The 26,809-nt window shown below is 43.8% G+C and overlaps 1 protein-coding gene and 1 non-coding gene across 2 annotated transcripts in view; one reads left to right on the forward strand and one right to left on the reverse strand.

Annotated features, from left to right (window-relative positions):
• Nucleotides 1–26,809, forward strand: part of GATA6 (GATA binding protein 6) — a 32,887-nt gene that overhangs the window by 1,570 nt on the left and 4,508 nt on the right. Inside the window, exons 2-6 of the mRNA XM_003914229.4 lie at nucleotides 116–1,287; nucleotides 5,991–6,157; nucleotides 10,506–10,631; nucleotides 11,822–11,909; nucleotides 12,005–12,108. Coding sequence (XP_003914278.1) covers nucleotides 153–1,287; nucleotides 5,991–6,157; nucleotides 10,506–10,631; nucleotides 11,822–11,909; nucleotides 12,005–12,108 — 1,620 coding nt within the window. The 5' untranslated portion in view covers nucleotides 116–152. The remainder of the gene's footprint in view (nucleotides 1–115; nucleotides 1,288–5,990; nucleotides 6,158–10,505; nucleotides 10,632–11,821; nucleotides 11,910–12,004; nucleotides 12,109–26,809) is intronic.
• LOC116271586 lies at nucleotides 9,166–9,267 on the reverse strand. The gene has a single exon (XR_004180199.1). It is a non-coding gene; the product is annotated as a U6 spliceosomal RNA (small nuclear RNA).

Raw genomic sequence — 26,809 nt, forward strand, 5'->3', positions numbered from 1 at the left:
GGAGGTGGATCCCATTTGAACTAGAATAAAGGAGTGGAGGCGAGGTAGTGTGCAGCCTACGCTCTTGGTAACTCGTCTATCTCCTACCATCCCCGTCTCCCCCACCTCGCCTCAGGAGCTAGACGTCAGCTTGCAGCGGCGCCGGACCGTGGATGGCCTTGACTGACGGCGGCTGGTGCTTGCCGAAGCGCTTCGGGGCCGCGGGTGCGGACGCCAGCGACTCCGGAGCCTTTCCAGCGCGGGACCCCTCCACGCCGCCTTCCCCCATCTCTTCCTCGTCCTCCTCCTGCTCCCGGGGCGGAGAGCGGGGCCCCGGCGGCGCCAGCAACTGCGGGACGCCTCAGCTCGACGCGGAGGCAGCGGCTGGACCCCCGGCCCGCTCGCTGCTGCTCAGCTCATACGCTTCGCATCCCTTCGGGGTTCCCCACGGACCTTCGGCGCCTGGGGTCGCGGGCCCCGGGGGCAACCTGTCGAGTTGGGAGGACCTGCTGCTGTTCACTGACCTCGACCAAGCCGCGACCGCCAGCAAGCTGCTGTGGTCCAGCCGCGGCGCCAAGCTGAGCCCCTTCGCACCCGAGCAGCCGGAGGAGATGTACCAGACCCTCGCCGCTCTCTCCAGCCAGGGTCCGGCCGCCTACGATGGTGCGCCCGGCGGCTTCGTGCACTCTGCGGCCGCGGCGGCAGCAGCCGCGGCGGCGGCCAGCTCCCCGGTCTACGTGCCCACCACTCGCGTGGGTTCCATGCTGCCCGGCCTACCGTACCACCTGCAGGGGTCGGGCAGTGGGCCAGCCAACCACGCGGGCGGCGCGGGCGCGCACCCCGGCTGGCCCCAGGCCTCGGCCGACAGCCCCCCGTACGGCGGCGGAGGCGGAGCGGCTGGCAGTGGGGCCGCGGGGCCTGGCGGCGCTGGCTCGGCAGCGGCGCACGTCTCGGCGCGCTTCCCTTACTCGCCCAGCCCGCCCATGGCCAACGGCGCCGCGCGGGAGCCGGGAGGCTACGCGGCCGCGGGTAGTGGGGGCGCGGGAGGCGTGAGCGGCGGCGGCAGCAGCCTGGCGGCCATGGGCGGCCGCGAGCCCCAGTACAGCTCGCTGTCGGCGGCGCGGCCGCTGAACGGGACGTACCATCACCACCACCACCACCACCACCATCATCCGAGCCCCTACTCGCCCTACGTGGGGGCGCCACTGACGCCCGCCTGGCCTGCCGGACCCTTCGAGACCCCGGTGCTGCACAGCCTGCAGAGCCGCGCCGGAGCCCCGCTCCCGGTGCCCCGGGGCCCCAGTGCAGGTAAGGGTCGCGCCTCAGGGTCAGGTTGCGGGTCCAAAGCGCTGGGGCGCACGGGGGACGTGGAGCAGCTACTCCACTCTGTTTTCAGGACTTTGAGGCCCTGTTTTCAGGACTTTCTCGTCCGGGTGCACGGAGGTCGGCCTGGTCCCAGGAAGGATTTGCAGGCCTATGGCTGGGTGAGGAGAGTCTGGTAGCGCTGAGGCGATTCTCTTGTGCCACGTTCCTTTCCACGGAAGAGGCTAAATGCACATCTGTACCTTTGTGCCTTGGAGAAGCTCAGGGCCTTGATGAGTAGTGAATGGCCTCTGCTACTGGGGAAAAACGAGGCTGGGAGGTAACTAAGAGCGCTTGAGCCTCATCGCAGACCCTACTTTGGGTGAGTGGAAGAGATTCCAAGATGGGAGTAAGTCTGGGAGAGTGGCGGACACTTGATCCACCCCCAAACACACATACAAGCACTTGCAGACTCACCCAGTTTAACTCTCCAAAGGGTGTGTGTGTGTTTTCCTAGAGAAGGGTATTTAGAAAAGCACAACAGAAGAGCTTAGATGTTCCTAGGGAAGCTGGTTGGCGTCTCTCTCCCACAAGGGAGAGAGGGAAAGAAAAGATGAGAGGGCACCTGGAGTGGTCAGACTTGTGACTTTATGCTGAAGGAGAGCTGGTGGATAGGCCCTTTTGCTTGGCATCAGCTGGGCCCTGGTCTGGGACTGCTGATCACATGGCCAGGCTGCAACTCAGGCATCCTGGAGCTGGGGCGCCTATTCTCCCTTCGAAGTTTAGCCCACCAGTTTTTCAGTTTCCAATTTGACTCATACTCTTAATTCCTGTGTCTGGGAGCCATTAGGGGGTAAACCGTGAAAATGCTATTGTCAAAAATACCTGGAAATGCCTCGTTTTGAAAAGTGTTTTGTTTACTCCAGCACAGGAGTGTGTGAGCCCTGTTAGGCTGCTTTTCTCAGATGCAACATTCTGCGTCTTTGGTGCTTTCAGCTGGCTTCTCTTACTATATATTTCACCTGTTTGATAATCTTTCTAAGGAAACAACACCTTTTTTTATTGTTGTTTGTTAGAGGGGAGGTGTGGGGGAGGCCCCTTGAGTCACAGAGGTGGCAGAGTGGAGGAAGGCACATTAATCCAAACAGTCCTACCCCGGTGTCTTGTGTATCCCAGGTCTGTGCTTCTCGTGGGAGCCTCGATGCTGCCTTTAGGGACAGCAAGTCAGTCCTTCTAGGGGCCAGGATTCCTTAGGATAAAATGGGACATTCCCAACCTTGTCTGCAAAAGACACCCTGGAAATGCAAGTGGTCTGAAAGTGAAGGAACAAATTTGAACAGCTCCCTGATAACCTAAGTTCTTTCTGTCTTCTTCCAAGTGCTGCAAGACTTGGTCTCAAAATTCCCTCTTTTTAATTTTGCTCTATCACCCAGTCTGGAGTGCAGTGGTCACTGTAACCTCCACCTCCTGGGTTCAAGTGATTCTCCTGCCTCAGCCTCTCGAGTAGCTGGGATTACAGGAACGTGCCGCCACACCTACTTTTTGTATTTTTAGTAGTTTTTGCCATATTGGTCAGGCTGGTTTTGAACTCTTGACTTCAGGTGATCCACCCACCTCGGCCTCCCAAAGTGATGGGCTTATAGGCGTGAGCCACCGCGCCCAGCGAAATTCCCTCTTTTTGCTTCTGCTGCAAAGCTGGCCCTGGAGACCATATTTCCGGTGTGTGGAATGGGATCGGGACCCTGTTGAGATTTGCACTGTTGGCTTGGAACTTGAGAGTCAAGGGCTCTCTTCCTTACCGCTGCATAGGGACCCATGTTTGGCTCCCAGGAGCAGAGATGGAGAGACTGGGAATCTCTAAGGAGGCAATGGTTGGGTGTGAAGCTTCTTTTGTCAGTCGGGGAGTTCTGTAGGGAATGTGCAAGGGTGTGTGAGTTGGGTGAGGGCTAGCTGCAGCTTGAGCCAGCGCCTGCAACTCTGCCTATTTCTTGACACACCTTAGCTTGATCTCCAGGTTCCTTTCCTCCAATCTTCCAGCATTTCATATGGCTGAGAGAGTCTTTAGATGTTTACAGTAACTGGTTCTGTATGCGAAATCCCTTTAGAGGCAGTATGGGGCAGTTGTGGGCAAGTTAATATGTTGCTTTTTGTTTTAAATTTAGCCTATACTTTCCCTAATTTTTTCATCTTCTGGGCACACCACAGAGAAATTTTCTGTAGACCTAGACGATTTGTTATTTTTTAAGCATTTTTTAAAAAAAATTATGTTTAAAAAAATGGGAAGGGATTTGGGAACACCCAGCTTTTGCATAGAGTCTGTTAGGAAATCAGGAAGCGACTGGGACCAAGCCAGTATTGGGGTGAAGGGTGGGGAGTGAGTGACCCTAACTTTGCTTGTCCTCACAGGTACTCTGGGGCCAGCTTCCTAGCTAGGTTTCCTGTTTCTTAGATTTTTTTTTTTTTTTTTTTTTTTTTTTTAAAACAAACCGTTTTTGGAGGCAGACACTTTAAACACCAGAGCTAAAACCCGAGTGCTGAACTTGATCAACCCGCACAATCTGGAGGCTTCTGGAAACCCACGCTATACACCTCTTGCTGACTGGGTAGATGGGATGAGCTTACTCTGGGGTGATCTCAGAGTTCTCACACCCCTTTATTTCCTGGGTCCTACACCCTCCTAAGCTCCTGCAGAACTGTGTTTGAGTCCCTGTGTCTTGGTGCCACACACAGAAAGACAGGTGGTGGTGGTGCCCTTCTGCTCTGAATCTGTCACTCCCCAAGGGCACCCCAAACAGCCATGTTAGGTGAGAAATGGTGAGTTGAAAAGGGGGAACTTGGTGAGCAAGCCTCCAGCGCAATCAGATATACAGACAGCATTTTTTTTTTTTTTCCTTTTTAGTCATTTAGAGGATTATAGCTGCTTGGTGGGTTTGGGAAAGAGGTTGGGAGGGAATGAGAGAGATTTTATTTAACTAAAAATAAGCAAACTTCCTAGATTGTATTTATTATTTATTCAAAGTGGACTTTTAATTAAATTTTGTCTTTGGGTTTTCAGATGACTAAATAGTTCTACCTGGGGAGTTCATGCTGTCTTCTATTGGGATTCTTATTGTTCCCAGGCAGAGGACTGGGTTTTCCAGGGAATGCCCCACTCCTCTGTCCAGAGGGGCTCTGATAGGTAACATTTTAAAGTCAACAACAAAGACAAATACCTTGTTTAACTTCAGTGTCCTTGAAGTCCTGAGTATTTTACTGATTACCATAGTCAATAGTGGCTTTTAGAGCGGAGAAGAATAAATCTTTGTGATCTGTTGTGAGTTGCGGTATCCCCATGACAACTTTGAACTAGGGCTGTGTAGGATGCTAGTTTCTTTAAAACTTAATAAGAAATGACAAAGGAGACTTGTTTTGTAAATAGTATTAATGGAATTAAAGAGTTTTTATGCTAAAGTCATATTTAAATATCGTTACCCCAGAGTTGATGGTAGACACAAGCAATAAACTGCAAGGGGATGAGAAAGAACAAAAAGGTTCACTAGCACACAATCTTCAGCTAAAACTCTAAAGTGTAATGTTTATTTACTTTAAAAAGTGATTCAGAAATGCTTCTTCAATAATGCAAAACTAGAACATTTAACCCTTCTATAATCTAAAGAACCTAAATGGTGGTCTATACGTTTTTTTTTTTTGGTCTATACTTATAAGTACCTATCTCATTTTTAGAGACATTTATTCTTCCATATTTAACCTTCTTGAGAAGTAATAAATGTTACATTTACTCTTAATTAAGATTTGTTTTATTAGCAGGTTTAGGTTATTGTGAATTCTGAAAACTAACCAAAGAATAATAATAATAAAATTAGGTAAAATAAACACATTTTAAATAGATTGTATAACTCAAAATGATCACTGGGAAGGTCTTGGTAATTTTCTCAATCAGTAAGGTATCAACCTTTTATAAAAATTTTGCGGATAGAAACAGTTGGACCCACTTCTAAATCAGGGGATTTTAGCATTTGATCTTCGTGGCATGAAAATAAACTCTGTGCTTAATGTTAGTGCATTTTCCCCCTGAAAAGATGAGAGTAATTTTCTCGTTTCTAGTTTCTAACTAACGTAGGTGCCTAAGAATAGTACTTTTAATTTCACTTGTGTATCTTTAATTGGAGAAGAGGCACATATGGACAGGTGGCAGATGTAGAAAATACTTTTAAAAATTACTTGAGATAAAAGTTAATGCGGCAGCCTCGCTCTGTCCCCGGATATTTGTGGGTTGCAGCGGGGCTCAGTGGTCAGTATTGCTGTGTGGCTTGCTCGGGTTTGGCAACGACGTACTGTAATGATGATGGATTTTAGTCTTTAAAAGCTCCGGGACAGCCTGAGAGTAGGGGTCAGGGGACTCAAGCCGACCTCCTCCCCACCGCTCATCTCGGACTCTGACGTCCTCTGCTTCCAGCACTGTCTCTTTCCCGGGGTCTCTACTGGGGCGCCCCGGGTGTGCAGAAGTATTGGACAAATGGTCAGCGGATCGATAGTGACGAAATAAAAACCCTGCTCCTGGCTTTGCGGCCAAGGAGAAAAGCGCAGCCGGGAAGGGTGCGGGCAGGGAAGCCGGGCACCGGGGCTGGGGGCCGGGGTCCCCCGGGTGTCGCGGGGAGGGACGGGTCCGGCGCGGCCTCACCCGCCCTCTCGCCCCGCTGTCGCCGCAGACCTGCTGGAGGACCTGTCCGAGAGCCGCGAGTGCGTGAACTGCGGCTCCATCCAGACGCCGCTGTGGCGGCGGGACGGCACCGGCCACTACCTGTGCAACGCCTGCGGGCTCTACAGCAAGATGAACGGCCTCAGCCGGCCCCTCATCAAGCCGCAGAAGCGCGTGGTGAGTGTGACCTGCCCTGCCCCTGGCTCGCGGCCGGGCCCCCGGCTCTCCTGGCTCTGCCCGCCCCGCCCTGGCTCTGGCTGCCTCCGGCGTCCCCCTCCCCGGGGACAGGTGCGGCCGCCCCGGTCCCACCCGAGCGGGGACCCAGCGGTACCATCCTGTCCCGGCTGTTCCAACGCCCACCCACTGGCGCCCAAGCAGAGGTTACCCCGAAACCGCTGTCTGGGAAGCCAAGATAGCCTTTCCCCATATTTATGCGCAGGGAATGACGTTCCTAAATGACAAAACCAAAAACAAACAAAAAAGGAAGGTGAAAAATGTTACCATGTTTCAAGCAAAGAAAGAAAGAAAAAATCTATATATCTCTAGGTGTACTTGCCAAAGCACTGTAATAATTCTGGTAAGATAGGCAAAAAATTGGTGATGGTAACCCGAGGGGAAAAACAGACCTACCGAGGCTGGACGAAGGAAGACTTTTTTCACTGGGTATGGTTTAGATTTTATCCTTGAAAAACCATGCTCACTTATACCATCCACCCCCCCGAATAGAATATGCCAGAAATCCACCCACCCTCTTGCCTCCTCACAGCCATATTCTTTTGGGTGCCTTTTACTTTGTCCTTTCCATGTCCTTTCCACCTTCTTGGTCACTTCTACCTCTTATCCTCAGGTGTATCCCCAAATTCCATATCTTGGATTGCCCTTGAACCTGATGAAAATTTATTTGCTCTAACTTTTGTTATTTCGAAATCAGAGAACCTTGTAGAACTTGAGAAAACGTGTGGTTTGTATGTTCTTAAGTTGAGCGTTTTCACCAATTCGCACACGTTGTACTTTTTATCTATTTATTTATTTTTGAGACGGAGTTTCACTCTTGTTGTCCAGGCTGGAGTGCAATGGCGTGATCTTGGCTCACCGCAGCCTCCGCCTCCACGGTTCAAGCGATTCTCCTGCCTCAGCCTCCCGAGTAGCTGGGATTACAGGCATGCGCCACCACGCCCAGCTAATTTTTTTGTATTTTTAGTAGAGACAGGGTTTCTCCATGTAGGTCAGGCTGGTCTCGAACTCCCGACTTCAGGTGATCCGCCCGCCTCCCGAAGTGCTGGGATTACGGGCGTGAGCCACCGCGCCCGGCCGGCCACCATGTTTTAAAGAAAGGGAATCCTGATTTCAGGGATTAGTCTTGTATTGTCATTGTTATGTGTGCTTCTTAGCGGGAGAGAGTATTTACCGCTGTAATGGTTAGAGAAAATAAAGGAAAGCTTTCACCAGCCCCATTGTAAGGCTAACATTTGTTTAGCGAAGTACTCATAATCTAATAACCCTTTAAAGCTAAATATGTTACAGTTAGATGCCAGACGTCTTAAGTATCCCAGTAATTTATTTGTTATACTCTAATTAGCAGGAACAAATGCTACACATGTTGTTTGTGTTAAATAGATTAGAGTGAAATTGCATCACAATATAAGTCTGACGCCTTAAAGAGAAGCAATTAGTTTTATGGTTGGTTTTGTTTTAATGCATTTAAAATAAAGTGGCCGAGGTTAATTTAATGAATGTGTATGCCTTACACTCGTTACAACCTCCCACAGCTTAAAATTTTCTTTAAAGAACTTTTAACTGTAGTGTGTGACTCTCTGTGGGCTTCATTTTTTCTTAAATGCATCATACTAAAGAAGAAAAAGTAGTAAGTGGAAAATATCCCACAGAAGTTCCTTGTTTTCATATAATAGACAACACATGAACAATGAAACTGATTTATTTTTCTGGAAAGGCACATTGAGCTGAGTACTAACTGAACTCTCAAAGGTAACATTTTCTAGAGATTGAGCAAAAATTTGGTGGAAGAGTAGCCATTTAGGTTCCAGTTGCATTATAAATTTGATCTAGTAACATATTTAGATAGTGCCATTTGTTTTGTGCATGTACCAGTAAAAATAACTTAGAAGGAAAAAAAAAAAAAAAAGAACAGTTTTTAGCATTTCTAAATCAATTAATTTTCTTTGTGCTTAGCAGGTGTCTTGGCCATAACCAAGGTCAGCAAATATGCTTTGTAAATGGGTTATAAATGATACCAATTGAAGGGTGTGTCACTATCAATGAGGTCTCCTTGTGGGCTTCTTATTTATGGTTTTGATGGATCTGGCTTAGTTCTCAGAAACAGAATGTTGAACTCAAGTTTGTTTAGCCAGCAGTATAGAACCAATCACTGTGAATCTGAACTTGCAATACATTGCAAAGTAAGAGATTTATGGTGTAACTTGAATTCCTTGTCAGTGAGGAATATGACTGAGATCACTTGTTACAAGGAACTTTTATAACCCATTCACCTGCATTTCACATGTTTATGAGGACTGGCTTCACTTATGATCTGCAGTTGACAGTCATAAAGTCCTTTGTTATAATGGCAAATTCTGATAACAAGTTTGCTTCACATTGGCTCCAAATTCCACTGGAAACTGTCATAAATGACTGGTTTATAAAGTGAACCTTCCTGTCCCTCGTTTACTGATTTCACATTTATGAAGGAAAAGGAATCCTTTCCTAAAAAATTATTTTCTTTTAACCACAAAGAAAAAAGAAAAGCCTGGATGTGTAAAGTTTTGTTAATATGTTGTCGTGATTTTAGCAAAGCAGTTTCCCAGGTAGCTCTCCTGTGAGCCAAGCCATACTCATTTCAACTAAAGGCAAATTGATTCTTAGCGCTGACTTCTTAGAAATGTTGTAGTGCTAAAACGTTTGCCAGTGTCTCTTTGTGTTTATAACTTATCTGTAAAGAGTGATGCTAAGTAATGCAGCAGGATGTGAATCATAAACGCAAATTTTAATTTCATCTTTTAAATTTGCCAGCAAAAATTTTGGAAGTCTCTGTCCTGTAATCTGTGAATATTCGATACATATTCAATTTACATTTCTCTTCTTCATTCTTTACAATTGATTTTTCTTAACTTCGCAAATTTTGTAATTTTCAACTTGGTTTGGTCCCAAATCTTTCTCTAATTTTTTTTTTTAATATGGAAAGCTTCACGAATTTGGGTGTCATTCTTGTGCTGGGGCCATGCTAATCTTCTCTGTATCCTTCCAATTTTACTATGGAAGCAAGCATGCATTTTTTTTTTTTTTTTTAACTGAAGCTGTGTCACAATTTTTATAGTAATTTACAGCATTTAAAAGGAAATTTAAGCTTGGCAACTTAAAAACAAGTTTTATATTTTGCCATTCTGGGTAGGAAATTATATTAGCTTAAACTCCCATCCTTTATAATTAACATGTAGTAATCTAGAGATAATAAATTCCCTTTAAGGATGTTGTGGGCATAAAGAAAACATGGAAATAGGAGTGACAGTGGCAGACAGGTGGCCTTTTACCTTTTCTGGTAATACCAATTAACCCTTTGTATGAACAAAAGTTGAGAGTAATACTGATAGGGCAAATATATTAGTATCACTGCATCTAAGACAATGGCAGCATTAAGATGATGCCATAAAATTTGCTTGTGTCTTTTGTAAAATAGATAAAACAAAAATACAGGCAGCAGGCAATCATGATGGTAATTATGGAATGTGCTCAAAGATATTTCTTTTTTTTTTTACAAAACATTTACCCCTCTTCTGAAATCCATTTCCATTAATGTACTTTCAAAGTTTCCATTAATCTACTTTCAAAGGCCCTTTCAAAGTTTCTGGTTTACTCCTTTACATATATCTGAAAAACAGACCTGATGATCTCCAGTTTTCAGGGGAAGTGGAGACTGCCCAGAGCCATTTAGCACATTGGCAAGTGGCTTGTGATTGCATTTCATGACTTAAATCTCAGACCTGTGATAGTGCACCGCCAACTGCTGTCCACGGTAGGGGGCGGGCCCGGAGGGAGGTGGGGCACTCTCATGTTGATGTCTACCTGTGTTGTTACTTCCGGTGTGTTTTGGCCAACTTTTAGAAAATCTTTTAATTCCCCTAAAAAAGATACCAGGAGTATCTGGGAAACTCTAAATTGGAGAAGAAACCGTGGGTGAAACTCTCCTTGTTAGGACGCTGGTAAAAGCTTTGCATGAAGTTGTTGGCCAACTATATGACTGCTCCCTGGTATTCTTGAATCCATGGAGATAGGGTAGCTGGAGGAGTAAATCAAATCTATAGGGTCTAGCACACTATGCAGACCTCAGATTTCTTGGTCCAGAAAAGTCAGTCTAAGTACACTGCAATTTTTTTTCTTAAGGACCATTTCATTTATAATAAAATAGATACATGCTTGTTGATGACAGGGACAAAATACCTTAATGTATGTATGTAGCATATATATATATATGTGTTATGTTTTTCCACTTATGTTCTTGTACTGTTTCTAGCCTTCATCACGGCGGCTTGGATTGTCCTGTGCCAACTGTCACACCACAACTACCACCTTATGGCGCAGAAACGCCGAGGGTGAACCCGTGTGCAATGCTTGTGGACTCTACATGAAACTCCATGGGGTATGCCATGTATTCTGCTCACTTATATATACATTTAGTGTCTGGTTTGTATGTGATTTCAGTTACAAAAAATCAGCAAATGAAAGATACTCAAGTGAAAAATTTGAATGCATATGATTTATTACTGAATATGTTTAATATATTCAGTGTACATACTGAATATATTTACTTTATTGAATCGAAGGTGCTTTTAATTATAATATGAAATATTATCTTATGCACAAGTAGGAGACAAAAAATGCCACCAATTGAACTATTGCAAACGTTCATTTAAGACACATTCCAGTTTTCAAAATGCGAAAGTGTGAAAAATGTGTATTTTAGAATGGGTAATATGGTAGTAACCATTTTTAAAACTGCACAATTAAGGAAATCAATCAAAAATGCACAATCACTGGTCTATATATCTTAATAATTTTGAATGTAATCAGACATTTATGCAAAGGAATAATGCATTTAATAGTTACAGTTTGAAATATTTCATAGTTCATTTTAAAGGATTGCACAAAGCATAAACACCTCAATCTTAAAAAATAGAAAAATAACCTTGCATCTGTAGGAGGAAGGAAATACATGATCTCTTTGAAATAATTCTTATTCAGTGAATAGCTACTCATTTCCAACAATAAACGTTAAGTTGAAGGAATTAAATTCTCCTTGACAAATCATCTCATTCTTTCTGAAGGAATCTCTGCATTTGATGAGGAAAGTGTAGTCTTTGTGCACTTGGGATCTCTTGAGTGTGTATAAAAATTGGATTGAAATTTATGCCAAGTTCTTTTTTTTTCTTGTTTCTTTTTCTTGTTTTGAGATGGAGTCTAACTCTTATTGCCCAGGCTGGAATGCAGTAGTGCTCTCTCGGCTCACTGCAACCTCCACCTCCTGGGTTCAAGTGATTCTCCTGCCTCAGCCTCCCAAGTAGCTGGGATTATAGGTGCCTGCCACCGTGCCTGGCTAATTTTTGTATATTTAGTAGAGACAGGGTTTCGCCATGTTGGCCAGGCTAGTTTTGAACCCCTGACCTCAGGTGATCCGCCTGCTTCGGCCTCCGAAAGTGCTGGGATTACAGGCATGAGCCACTGCACCCGGCTGCCAAATTCTTTTAAATGGGGGCTTTTAGTACCAATGTTGGGTCTTTGATTTTTCTTCAATATAATATTAAATTTATGGCCTATGTGAAAATTTTTTAGGTGCCCAGACCACTTGCTATGAAGAAAGAGGGAATTCAAACCAGGAAACGAAAACCTAAGAACATAAATAAATCAAAGACTTGCTCTGGTAAATATACTAAAATGACATTTGACTGTAAAGTATTTGCCAACCTTAACAGTAGAGCATATGTGTATTTATAAGGTTAATTTTGACTGTTGCAGGTAATAGCAATAATTCCATTCCCATGACTCCAACTTCCACCTCTTCTAACTCAGATGATTGCAGCAAAAATACTTCCCCCACAACACAACCTACAGCCTCAGGGGTAAGTGTTAAAACAGCATAGACTCCTAAATGACTGGGTTGCTCTCTAGTAAATTATCTCAAATTTTATCTTATCTGGTAGTACAATAATCTAAACCAACAGTTCAGTTTAGTTAGTTGATACCTAAGAATAGTTTTCAGAGGAAATTACATTTAAATGTCAACAAAATGACAAACTTAAGTACTTTACAAACCTCTTAATTAAGATCTGTATCATTTTCTTTATGGCTAAATTAACTCAAGTAAAAGCAAGAAGTTTTGGTTTAAAGAGTTTTAAATTGTTTTCTTTCCAGGTTTTTATCAGAGTTGCTATATATATTATGTATATATATTTATATATTTCTAATGTAGATCAGAAGAACTATGAGGTCAGTGGTGCCATCGATCACAGTGCCTGTAACATTTAAGTAGCTTTTGTTTATCGTATTGATTCCAGCTTTTTTTAATCATCCACCCAAAGCGAAGCTCATCATAAAGCGTTATGTGCTGCTGTACTCACTGATTTCCTTTGCCCAGTTGTGTTCTTGCTGGGAGAGCTTGCCTTCTTCTAATGCACCTTAATTGTACCGGGGTTTATTTCAGCTACGACAAAACCTAGGAGTGATTTGTGCCACTGTGGACAGGAGATGCCTGGGTCTTTGTGAGGATCACAGACTTAGCTTCTTGTAAAGCTGTGACCAAAACTCAGTTTGCCTCAAGTAAAGAGCATCTTCCCACCCTAATGTTTCCCAAATTTACCTAGAATGCCCTTCGAAAAAATACTGGGCCTTCCCTCAGACCTCAGTGAGCTCCAAGGCAGGGCCTCCGGTAAGCAGGACTCTGAAATGTACCCTTGTGACCCTTGGGACTATACCGAGACTAGATTAGGACTAAACACCAGCATTTAAATGCCTATTTACTTAGTAATTGTTTTCTACATTTAGTTTTATCCTGAAATTATTTGGGGTACTTTAAAATACTAGAGATTCCTAGGCCCCACCCTGGATTTTCCAAGTCAGAGTCTCTGGGTGTGGGGCTTGGATATCTGTTTTTGAACAAGTGCCCCAGGTGAAATTGGAACTACTGCCCCGGAGGTGTTTGGGAACCACAGACCTGGTTTCTTTCCACCGTATTTTTACTGGCTTTGACAAACAAAAATTAAATATTTAAAACAGAATGTTTAAACTGTGCTTAAAATTATATTTGATATTTTTCTTTGTCCTCCGACCCAAATTCTTTTGAGCTTTTTCTGTAATGAAACAAAACATCTTTTCAGAGTTTCACAAGGGAAGAAACCTTTTAGTTGTTTTTTGTTGCAGACTCATGGTAAAGCATGTTTTTAGGCTTTATAAAGGTGGACTCCATGCCAGGGCGTTGTGTTTTACAGGCAGGTTAGATGTAACTGAGGATTGAAAGTGGTAAATAGAACATGTTTCTTGGGAAATGAAAAGATTATTTAAAAACTTTTTTTTTCTTTTTTTTGAGGCTGAGTCTTGCTGTCACCCAGGCTGGAGTGTGCAATGGTGCAGTCTCAGCTCACTGCAACCTCCACCTCCTGGATTCAAGCAATCCTCCTACCTCAGCCTCCCGAGAAGTTATGATTATAGGCATACACTACCTCACCCAGCTAATTTTTTTTTTTTGAGACGGAGTCTCCGCTTTGTTGCCCAGGCTGGAGTGCAGTAGCACGATCTCAGCTCACTGCAAGCTCCGCCTCCCAGGTTCACACCATTCTCCTGCCTCAGCCTCCCGAGTAGCTGGGACTACAGGCGCCCGCCACCTCACCCAGCTAATTTTTTTGTATTTTTAGTAGAAACGGGGTTTCACCATGTTAGCCGAGATGGTCTCGATCTCCTGACCTCGTGATCTACGCGTCTCGGCCTCCCAAAGTGCTGGGATTACAGGCGTGAGCCACCGCGCCCGGCCAATTTTTTTTTTTTTTTTTTGTATTGTTAGTAGAGACGGGATGTTGGCCAGGGTGGTCTCGAACTCTCCTGACCTCAAGTGATCCACCTACCTAGGTGTCCCAAAGTGCTAGGATTACAGGCCTGAGCCACCGTGCCTGGCCTAAAAATATCCTTTATTATGCCCTAGTCCTCAGGAGCAATTGTGTAGCTAGAGGCAAAACAATTTGGTTTTCTAAAGCAGGGAGGGAGCTGCCTCTCTCCTAACTGAAATGAAGACTGCTGCCAGCTCCAAGTCACTTTTGTTGGTGGTACAGTCCAGCTTAAATGTGGCAAAAAGACTAATTTGAATGATAAATTGCACTGAAGTCGATATATACCCAAAGTGGGCTTGGGGACTTGGAACCATTGTGGGTGGAGTCTTGTGATTTTGTGATGTAAAATTTCCAAATTGGCTATTAGCAAGTCCTATCAGTTGCCCTCCAGGGAAAGGAGTGAAAAGGCAGTGGAAAGGGCCAAGGTCTGGCTAGAAGAAGGGCCTTGGGAGTTCTATCTCTGATCCTAGGCTTACTGTCCAATGATCTCTTGCCAGGGACAGAGCAAATGGAGGTGGCTTGCTGGTCAGTGCTCTTCAGAGGAAAGATCAGTTCCCCACCAGGGAGGAGGCAAAGCAACAAGGATGTTAATGATGGAGTTTGAGAGTACTAGTTTCATACCAGGTCTTCAGCTGCAAGCTTCCATCCCTTCCGTAGCCTAGGCAGCCTCCATGGGGACTGAGAAGCTGGGAGTGGCTGGTGTGAGCTGCAGCCAGGGGGCATCTCTCCAGCCTCTGGGCTGGGCTGCAGAAATGCTGTCTGACTGCAATTACCTGGGCAGGGGGTAGGGTTGCTGGCCTGCCTACAGACCTCCCCAGTTCCCCAGGGACTGACTCCTGGCCTTGTTCCGAGCACACGGCTGGTGCCTGGGCTTGCAAGGTTTTATTTCATGGATGTCTCCAAAAGCCTCTACCTGCTGTGGCCATTGTGGGGAAACAGCTACTCGTCTGCTGGCTGCCTTTGGAAGCTGTCCCCCTGTAAGAATACCTGTAGTAGGCTTGAGTGGTTTCCCTAGGTTGTTTTCATGGCGTGCCCGCATATGACCGTAGATCCCTTAGCACTTTTTGATGTCCTCTCTGGGTGGGCTGAGCCTTCATGTGTATGGCATGGCCCATGTGGCAGCCGAGTAGCTATGAAGAGTCTGCTGGAGGAGCCATCTGTGAACAGCTGGTAGAAGCATTTTTAAAAGGTGGCTGTGTTGACAAAGGTGTGTCATTTTCCCATTTTGGTCACAGTGCGTGATGTTAGACGGCAGCTGGCTTTGTGACTGATTGCCTATAGGATTTTGTGAAATGCTGTGCGTGAAGAAAATATCAGATCCACATAGCAAGGTTGTATCTGGTGTTTAGAAAGTATATGTATTACATACACAGCACTGAGGTTGGCTTGGAGTTTAAGCCTCCTAAGGTAATGCGTCCACCCCACAGATCTCCAGCGCTCCCTGTGACTGACTGGTAGAAATTAGTAGTGCAGGGTGACTCTAGTTTGATGGGGCCATGGAGCTACAAAGCAAAGGGCGATCTCAGGCACACTCCCAGCAGAAGTCGGAACTGGGGGCCACATATCCCTCCATTTAGAGGTATAAGTAGCAGTATCACTGCCCTTCTTTAATGACTGTGAGTAATAGCAAGGAAGTAAAAAACTGTTCCAGAGGCCCATATGAAACATGCTATTTACTTTAATTCCCCCTTGAAAAATCAGTTATAGATCACCGGTAGGCATTCCCAGCAGGCTTATTTTAACTCCTGGGACATGACAGGAACAGGGTTCTGACCTGCCTTTCATGCGGCCGTTTAAGTGATGGCACCGGGGCCTTAGCATGACACCAGCGTCCTGAGCTCTCTTGGCCAGGGTGAAAGGAGCCACAGGAGCTGAGTATCGTGGAAGGGGTCTATCGTGGTTGTCTGCTTCTGGGAGAGGGGGCTCCAGGGCTCCCCTCCCCTAGCAGGAATGAAGGTGTGGGCGTAATTCCTAGGGCACGGCATTCTTCCGGGATAAGTTGTCCTAATGCCATGAAAATGTTTGTGCTGCTCTGAAACCTCATGTCTTAGCTTTATATACTTGTTAATCTGTGCTTTCATGAGACCTGTGTCTGAGCAGAAAGGAGACATTCCTTCAGATAAGAGTCAGCAAGTCAATGCCCTCGCCACCGGATGACTCAGTTTCTCTTGGTTATATAGGCTGTGCGTGTGCTACAGGCACAGGGAGGGCTGTGTGTTTCTGTCTGAGATCAGGAGGCCTCATGGCCATGCAGCCCTGCTTAAAATATTGCCTATTTTTTTTCTTTTGAAATTATTTTTATTTATTAAAAATGTATGTTAAACTTAATTTGTGATAGATGGTTTCTTTCTGTGGCAAAAATAGTCTTTCTTTCTGGCTAAGAATTTTCTTATCTATGCAGATTTACTGAAAAATGTATATTTAGTTGATCTAAATAGATAATCAGATTTTCTTTGGGCTGGGCGTGGTGGCTCACCCCTTTAATCCCAGCACTTTGGGAGGCCGAGGCGGGTTGATCACCTGAGGTCAGGAGTTTGAGATCAGCCTGACCAACATGGAGAAACCCCATCACTACTAAAAATACAAAATTAGCCAGGCACAGTGGCGCATGCCTGTAATCCCAGCTACTCTCAGCAAGAGAATCTCTTAAACCCGGGAGTTGCAGGTTGCAGTGACCTGAGATTGCATCGTCACACCCCAGCCTGGGCAACAAGAGCGAAACTGTCTCAGAAAAAAAAAAAAAAAAATCTTCTTTGGCTTTTGTTCTCTATGGATTGTAAGAATATTAAAATCCTTTTTTCCCTTGAATTTCATTTATTGACAGAATTGTATTTTATAGTTTTTTTTTTTTTTGGTTGTTATTTAGGAGAGAAACATGGTAATGTTCTATTTCTGCAATAAGATTTAATAAGTAGTCCACAAATGGCCCTACTCCTCCTATTTCTCCTCTTATAACTCAAAATTTGTAAAACTGGAGGATACTTTATAGCTCAATCCCCAAATTTTATAGATAAAAAGTTGTCTTAATTTCTTTGGTAATAGGGATTAATTTGAAGATGAAATTAGCAATAATATCTGAAGATGGCAGCTACAGAAAAATTAGCAATAAGACAATGTCTGAGAATGAGAAGTCACTGAACATATTATACCTGCCTAAAAGTAGTTTTTATAAATAATTGTTTTAAAAAATTAGGCCAGGTGCAGTGGCTCATGCCTGGAATCCCAGTTCTTTGGGAGGCTGAGGCTGGAGGATCACTTGAGTCCAGGAGTTAGATCAACCTGGGCAACATAGCAAGACTCCTGTCTCTTTCTATTTCTAAAATAAAATGAAAAAAAAAATGTAAACCCTATTTAAGTTAATATTAAAACTACCCATATAATATTAAAATCATCATTAAACATGAAGTATTGAAGGTAAATGGAGAGAGAAATATATCTGACCAGCCCTTGCTTTACTAGTCCTTGTTCCATTTGAGTAAAACAAAGTGCCACATCTGGAATTGTTTAAAACATGCAGGTGGTAGGGGTGGGTGGAGAGAGACAGGGGTGGAGAGAGACAGGTATAGACATAGATCTTACTACTGGTCAGATTTGGACGTGCTTTAAAGGAGTGATAGCTAGAGTTGAGAGATGGCTTCACAGAGTAGAGGAAATTACAATTAGTTAGGATTTTTACAAGGAAAAAATTGGGACAGAGGTATCCAGGAAAGAAGGAGGCATGGGAATCTTTGGAGCTGAAGGGAAATAGTTAGTTCATTGTGGCTGGAGTGTAGGGTGTAAGAAGCCAAAGGCAGGAAGTGAGGCTGATAGAACGGGTGGAAAGTAGATAGTTGAAAATATTTCAAATCTACGTCAGGGCCCAAATGATGTGATGGACTTTATTTAAATCCTGCTTCGGTGACAAATGTGTTTTCTGTCTGTACACTGGAGTCCAACAATTAGGACCTTCTTACTGGAGGGTTCTGTATTTTGATAATTGATGTAAACACATGCAGCATGCGCCTGCTTGTCAAGTTTACAAGCAGAGTTTCCTCCTCACAGTCAGGGAGGAAAAACATCTCCGGCAGCTGGTTCTATGCGCTGACTTTCTTTAGGCCGGCACTGGATTTCTCTGCCTCCAGGGATTCTGGGGGCCGGGTGGTTGGAGGGGCTGCCTCGTTACCTCTTCTAATGGAAACGTATTAGACATGGCGTGTTAGGGATGGGAAATGTGTGTCCTCACCTTTGTGGGGCATTGCTGGTGATACACAACTTCCACAAAGAGAGGTGGACAATAACCTGAGAGATAGAGACTCAGGTTCCTCGCTGGCTGCATCTGGGCCTGTTTGGGTGTACCTTAACCACTCTTTTGTTCTGTTTCTTGCTAGTAAATAGGTGTCATCGTTCCTGTCCCCTGTGTGCTTCTAGGATGCTGTGTGCTTAGCTAGACCTATTTCCCTACTGTAGTCACCCCTGAGCTGTGTGGTCGTTTGAAGGAGTTAAGCACCCATAAGTGCTTGTGGCCAACAGCAGTGATCTAGGGACTGACTCAAGTTAAGATTATTTGATGTGCTTTATAAGGCCTCTGAAGAAAGCTTAGGCAGGTAAATATTTTAAATGGTTTTTATAGATTTTATTTCACATATAATATTTGCATCCCGTGGTGGAAATAGAAAAACACCTTAGTAGGTCCTGTAGCTTACTATGCATTTTCCAGTAGAAGGGGAGTCTTTATTAGCAGATTTACACTCCACTGTCTTTTTCTCCAAGTGATGGAATTATTTTTGATTTACTGTGCGCTATGGTTGGTCACAAAATTATAGTTCCTGTGAAAGAGCTGAAAGGAACGTTTGTGAAGGACTTGTGTTGTGCTTATACTGTTAAGTTGCTCCGAGGAACCTATGAAGGCGAGCTCTAATGCAAGAGACTGCTGGGGCTGGAGCAGAAAATTACTGCTTCATTTTTAACTTGAATATGCCACAGAGCTTCTAGAGGACTCGAGAGGCAAACAGTGGTGGATTGGTCTTCGATTTTATCATAGTGCTCTTGCTTTGGAGAAGTTTTTCCTTTTCCTATACTCTCTCACTTATAAGATAGTGAACATAGGGAGGCAGGAAATTAGTTTCTGTCAGGTACCTTTTATGTGCCAGGTGCTTTAGATACATTTTATTTTTTACTCCTCCTTCTGAGTGAGATGCAGAAGGTAAAGAACAGTTCCCAGGTCCGGTGTCAAATTGAGAAGCAATTGGCCGCAGGTCTGGCTGACGCGGTCAGTGTTGTTGCCACTACAGCGTGATAGATTAATATGTGATATCAGTTCATTTCTTTGAAATCTTTAGAGAGAAGAAAGAATGTTTTCTTAAAGAAATTTGACTAACTTTGATTAATAATTTCAGCATCAGATATCCTCCCACTGAAACAGGTGGGAAAACAGTGTGAGAGAAGTTTTTTGCTCTTGACCAAGAATGTATTTAAGGCACTTAATGCAAATTTTCTTATCAGTGTTATACTTAGAAAACAAATGTGTAGTGGTAGTAAGAATATGGCAGTTGGGTAACATTAAGTTAAAAAAAAAAGTAGTAAAAATTAACTTTTGTTGACATAGCTAATTGGTTATAACAAGGTTCTTTTAAGAGAAACACAGATTGCAGTACTGAAATCTTCTAATGCTACGATTTAAATCCATACACAAGCAAATGCTAAGTTTTGGAACTTTTCAGAATGTTCAAATTATCTTTAATGAATATTTATGAAGAAATCACTGTAAAAGCATTTCTTAATAGGCAAGTACCTATTCTTTTTTTTTTTTTTTTTTTCAGAGTCTATCGTCCAAAACACTCGTTTCTAAATGAGTAGCAAAGGGGTTAAAAAATCATTAATCTCCCAAAGGGTCTGTGAGAGAGTTGTGTGGTTAGATATTATTATTGCCTCATTTATAAACCAAGATCCGGAGTGACTCCTTAAGGTCACAAAACAAGCCAGTGTTGAAGCCGGGACTGGAACCGACGTCTCCTGCCTCCCAGTCCAGGGCTGTTACCACTCCCAGGGAGTTGACCAATCATCACAGTTATTAATATCCCACTTGCCACATGCTACAAGCCATGAACATAAATATTTCGTTGGCGTTTTATCTTTATGCTCCCTATGTGCCAGGCTCCCTTTCTTTCTACGTTCACAGCCCCTTCTAATAACTCACGTTCTTGTCTGACCACATTGGCCTTCGCATGAAAGTCACACGTCACCCCAGCAGGGAATGTTCAAGCATGCGGATTTGCATACTTTCATTCTGATCTCAAGGCCTTTTCTAGACTTCCTTTTTTTTTTTTTTTTGAATCCTCTGTGTGTGTGTGTGTGTGTGTGTGTGTGTGTATGACAGGGAGGATGGTAAGAAGTAGTTAAAAAATGCACTGTGTGCTACATCAATATCCAATGGCTTTGTATGTACATTAGAAAACAGTAAAGCTTTAAATAGTTTGTAACATATGTCCACATAATTTATCACAGAATTGTGGTTTATTTAATAAGTGACTCATTATCACTATCTGATAGCCAGAATACTGGATAAAGAATAAGTATGGGCAGAAGTTATTCACCATTTCTTACAGCCTCATCCCAGAACACAGCTTTTCTTTCAAATTACAGATTCTTTGCAATTTTCTTTCCCCCCCTCCCCGCCACCCCTATAAGAATATACAAAATTGTCAGAAAACATGAAATAATGTTACGGGAAAACATGGCCAAATTTAAGAAATCTGGCTTAGATTGCTCTGAAAGGTTATTGCTAAATGAATCTTCGAAGAAAACGAATTCCTTTACTGGAACAAAAGTAATTTATTATGCATTTCATGGGTGTCTGCCAGAAGAGTTACTAGCAGTATGAAGATCCAGTGGATATGAATTAAGTACAATCTGTTAGTTCTGTTCGTGTTTAGACCTACCTGTTAATTTTCTCTGAAATTTTAATAATTTAAAAAAGCATCTCCAAAGACAGGTGTTGGCAGTATGACAATTCACCAGTCAGCTACCCATCACATCAGGCTTTTTAAAAGGCTCGGTACTCGGAATTTGTGAGACTGAGCACAAAGGCATTATTTTATTAACCTCATATTTTAAGAATGATTTGAACAAGTACATAACAAGGCATTGATTTTAATGTCCTATTGGGGTCTTATGAGTAAACAGTTCCAAGTCAACATCTGACGATGCTTAAATCATGATCCGACTTGATGGTGCGCTGCCTGTTTGGTTGTTGGCCTGGCACGGTTTCACCAGAGCTGGGCCACATGCTGCAGAACCATATTTTAATTTTATTAAACACAAGTATTTTACATTTAAAGCTGTCATTAAATTTAGTTGCTTGATTCGTGGTGAAGCCTGAATATGGTCAAAAGTTTATTCTGGGGGTTCACGGATTAGCAGCTGGGAGGAAACGGATTCCAGCAGCCAGGCGCTAGTTCCAGCTCTGTCTGTGTGAGTATAGCGAGCTGCCAAGGTTCTGTAAATCCTCTGTTTTCCTCCTTCTACTAAAGGGGAAAAGTAATTCCTACCATCTGGTCCTGAGGAGTATTGTGTAGAGTAAGTGGGAGATGCCTGGAGACCTCTTTGAAGTTTAAGAAGAATAGCACTACTTAAACACGGGTCTTGGAAGTTAATAGTGATCAGCTTTATTTGCATGGCATTTTTTTTTTTCATCCCAAGATATTAGAATAAGATCCTCACTTTCTTAACAGGGAAATTTAGAGGTGTAAAGTTATGGTGTTAAGAAAGTAAACACATTTTAGAGATTTGTATTTCTCTGAGAGCAAATTTTTTATTCCTTCTGATACTTAGTACTTTCCTAATGCTTTCTGTGGTTTAAGTGCATTGTAAATGCTTCTTGGTAGGTTTTCTGTAATTAAGATGGAGAGATTAAGATGCTCATCCATCTCCTGAAAAGTGAGTTTTGTTATAAAAATTAAGATCATAATTCACCAGGTTTTAAATCTTGCCTCAGGATTCTTTCCCACTTAATTTGAAGATTAGTAGTGTGATTCATTCTGATTCATTTAGAAGATAAGCTTTTTCTTTAGGGTGCTCATTGACTTCAAGTTGTGGGACAAACCCTCTCCCTTGCAATTTCTATTTGTACATCAGTGTTTTGGTGATAATCACAGAGTACTTACAGAGTTTCACTGGTGCCTTTCTTCACCACAGCATGCTTGCTGTTGAGCGTGCACAGATACATAAAACAATTTGCTCTTGTCCAGAATAGATTATGTGCATAGAATTGCTTTCCTCTTCTTGAAAAGGGCAGTATCCCTTGGTGTGGCTATATCCTTGCCTACTCAGGCCTAGAAGGGGCTAGAGGGTTAGGGGTTGGCAGAGTCGGGGAGCAGCTGGTGAAATTTCCAGTAAGGAATTTGTTTGTTGAATTAAAAAAAAATACAAAACTGTTCTGCTGAATAGTTAGGTCATCAGCTGAGGTGACGGTGACTCTCCCTCTAGAGAGAAGTTGTCTGTGTTTTTTTTGTTTTATTAAGTTGTTAAGAATTCGAGAGTTTCATTGTGATTGGTTTTCACATGTCCTGGTGGAGACAGAATCTGTGTGTTCATGCGTCTTTCATGTGTCACCTTCTAAACTATTATTGAGTCACTTTGTGTCTGGTCCTCTGTTACCTCCAGCCAAACTGAAATGATCGTAGTTTATATAGTGGAAGTTACGATTTGCAGGAAAGCATTTCCCCTTTGTTGGAATTTATACAAAGTTTTTAATTCCTCTTTTGAGGAAGGCAGCTATAAAGCACCACAGGAGTCTAACCTAGAGGTTACAAAAGCAGAGAAGAGCTTTGGCAGTGAGGGACGGCTGGCTTCCCCTCACACAAGAAAAAGCCGAAAGCACAATCTCACTGAGATGTGTAGGAAGGACGGATCAGAGGCTGGGGGAGCCGACAGTCTGCCTTGCAGTGAAGGAGGCAGTGTGATCACCATCAAAGTCGTCTGCTCTGGGAAGGATCACACGGTCGTCCTTCAGCCTGCCTGGGGCGCCGTGTTTTCTTTCTTCAGACGGAGACTGCATGAAGAGAGATTCCAGCAAGGAAGATAGAGCATGCCCGATACACTCCTCTCTGGTTTTCTTCCTCAGAGGAAATGTATGCATGTAATCCACAAGCCAAAGAACCCATGTTTTTCTCTGGAAAAGGCTACGCCCTTTCAGGGTTTCCTTTTCTCGGCTGTGTTGCCTTCCCATCAGAAGCTGTCTCTCGCCCTCCCCATTATGGGATGTGCGAAATGAAGGAAAACAAAGAGAGACACTGCTGGGCATTTGTCTCCATGAGTTGATCCAATCAGAAATCTTTGACTTTTCAGATATGTGTCCAAAATTGAGTGAAGGCTCCTCACAGGAAAAAAAGAAAAAAAATTCCAGGTGATCTAAAGATGAACTCTGGCTGCTTCTCAGGCTAGCAGATATTTTCCATGTCCCAATCTGTAGCAGCCCAAGCTCTCCCTGAAGTCATTTATTCCTTTTGGAGAGAGTTTTCCAGCCCAGCTGCTCTGCCTGTCTCCCACCTAACCCCACCAGCTTTCAGTGGTAAGCCCAGGCTGGGTCTGGCCCTGATAACACATTCTTTCAACAGGAAGTACCTCCATTTTCAGTTGTCTGTGGGAGGGTGGAGGGCAGATAAGCCTTGAATGGAAACACAGAGCCGATTTCTGCTCCACCCTCCTTGCACTTTGATCAGGGAGAGAGCAGGGACCTCCGCCTGGCCTGTGCTGCCTGCTGAAAGGAGGGAGGATGGTTGAGCTGTGGGCATTCCGGAGCTCTCCCTCCCTTTTGTTCAGGAACGTTTGTTTAGGTTGGTCTAGGATAGTGAAGTGCCTGCTTTTGCTGGGTTTGCAATGTCTGCAATCTGAACTAAAGTCCTTTGAAGGGTTGAATTATTTGTGGGAAAATATATTAACCAATTGAAATTTATATGTGTGTTTGTATGTGTGTGTATTAGGTCCAGGATCATATTATATTTTTCTCTGATTTCTACCCCCCACGGCCCACATACACACACATTGTACTGATTCTCAGTAGGCAGCTCTTGACTATCATTAGTGAGGGAAAGGGACTTGAAAGATGAACAATAACAGGACAAGCCACGCTTCTTAAGAAGAGTCGTTGTGCCAACTCTGAACGCCTTCTGCTTTTAGAATATTGGTTTTGAGAGGCCAGGCACGGTGGCTCATGCCTGTAATCCCAGTACTTTGGGAGGCCGAGGCAGGCGGATCACTTGAGGTCAGGAGTTCGAGACCAGCCTGGCCAACATGGTGACACCCCAAGTCTACTAAAAATACAAAAATCAGCCTGGTGTAGTGGTGGGCACTTGTAATCCCAGCTACTCTGGAGACTGAGGCAGGAGAATCACTTGAACTCGGGAGGCGGAGGTTGTAGTGAGCCGAGATCCCACCACTGCACTCCAGCCTGGGTGACAGAGTGAGAGAATATTGGTTTTGAGAGCTGAAGTTACACTGATGCATGGAGTCAACGTGTTGGGTGTTTTAACTTGTATGGAACTGTGTGTTTCCCATGTGTGCGGTTGGCCAGGCCCTGTCCTATGCCAGGTGGCAGGGAGATGATTTCAGGGGTGGATGGGAGCCCTTCTGACCCGCCCTTCTGTTAGTGCCCTGACTCTGGTTCCCTCCTATTTTTTCAAGCCACTTTCTGATCCCATCAAGGTTGGCTTGTCCCTCAAGTGCCTTGTGTTTTCTGGTACTCACGTCCTCTATTCATCCCCAAAGTTACTAGGTTGGTGCAAAAGTAGTTGTGGGTTTTGTCATTACTTTCAATGCCAAAAACTGCAATTAATTACTTTGACACCAACCTAAATAGATGTACTATGCAATTCAATTTAAGTATTCAAAGAAAGATATTCAAAGAAAGTTATAGATGCCTAATAGACTTGGCCCTCTCAGCTAGTCCCCTGTTTGTCCCCTCCTCCCAGGGGACCTTTGTAATACTTACACATGTGCATGGATAAATTGCAGTTATGACGTGTCATTAATATCTTGCTGTTTTTTGCTTAACATGGTGTTACAGGATTTTTTTCCATTTTGCTCCATGATCTTATTATTTTTAATAATTGCATAATAGTTCATTGAGCGGATGTACCCTGCTTTTCTAAACCGTTCCCACGTTATTAGACATTAGATTGTTTCTATGGTTTCTACTATTAGAAGTAACCTTGCGACGGTTGGCTTCCTTTGCGGAGCCTTTCCCTTCTTTTGAATTATTTCCTTATAATACATTTCCAGAAGTGAAATTACAGGGCGAAGTAGGGTCTAAACTTCTGGATGGCTCTTGACACTGCAGCTAACTGCCTTCTGTAAGGTGGGTGTACCGGAATGTAGCCCTGCTAGCCATGAGTGAGGGAACTGGTGTTATCATGTAACATCAGCCTTTCTTTGCAGTATTTCATGTTTAAATATTACTATATCTACACATAAAATAAGGCTACCAAGCATTGGGCACAAGTACTTGCCGCATTTTTCTTCTGACAGGCTCAGCTATTGCTTTTAATTGCAAATGAGCAGATTCATTTTTAGGAGTGCATCACTCGTGGAATTTGAGGTTTAGCTTAACATTTTGTCTGAAAAAAAGACAGGTTATTTTGGCCAGTTGCTTTTGGGATTGTTACGCAGGTGTAAGAATAACATTCAGGGTGTTCACGTTTCTTTAATGTGGCTTGTTGAAAAAGAGTCAATGAGTGACCAGGTGTGGTAGCTCATGCCTGTAATCCCAGCACTTTGGGGGACCAAGGCAGGTGGATCCCTTGAGCTCAGGAGTTTGAGAATAGCCCGGGTAACATGGTGAAACCCCATCTCTACAAAAAATACAAAAATTGGCTGGGCATGGTAGCACATGTCTGTGGTCCCAGCTATTTGAAAGGCTGAGATGGGAGGATCTCTTCAGCCCAGGAGGCGGAGGTTGCAGTGAGCTGAGATCGCACCCAGCGCACTCCAGCCTGGACAACAGAGCGAGGCTCTATCTCAAAAATAAAAATAAAAATAAAAATAAATAAAAAAGGGAGTCATGAGACTTTTGAATGGCTACAGAACACTTTGATTTATTTTTGTGAAGAACTGTCAGTGACAGTTTGAATAGGGTCATTCTGGAGGTGGTTCTTTTTGAGCTCCGACTATGTTCCCACTGCTTCTGCCCCTGCCTGGTGATGGGGTAACATGCTTGGGCTGAAGGATAGAATGAGGAGAATAAATTACATCTAAGCCTCTTAAGCGTAACAATAATAATTAGATAACAAGAGTAGCTTATACTGACATAATCTTTACTGTTCTCAGACACTGTTACAAGGGCTTTACATATATTAATCAATTTAATTTTTTTTTTTTTTTTTTTTTTTTTTGAGATGGAGTTTCACTCTTGTTGCCCAGGCTGGAGTGCAATGGCGCAATCTCGGCTCACTGCAGCCTGCCTCAGCCTTCTGAGTAGCTGGGTTTACAAGCATGCTCTACCTTGCCCTGCTAATTTTGTGTGTTAGTAGAGATGAGGTTTCACCACGTTGGTCAGGCTGGTCTCAAACTCCTGATCCAAGGTGATCCACCTGCCTCAGCCTCCCAAAGTGCTGGGATTACAGGTGTGGGCCACCGCGCCTGGCCTAGCCAATTTAATTCTTGCAATAACCTTATGACATAGGTGTATCTTTTTATCCCACTTTATAGGTGTGGACACTGAGGCACACAGAGTTGTATGTCAGGCTTCTGG

The sequence above is a fragment of the Papio anubis genome, chromosome 19 (genome assembly GCF_008728515.1).
Source record: "Papio anubis isolate 15944 chromosome 19, Panubis1.0, whole genome shotgun sequence".
Lineage (NCBI taxonomy): Eukaryota > Metazoa > Chordata > Mammalia > Primates > Cercopithecidae > Papio > Papio anubis.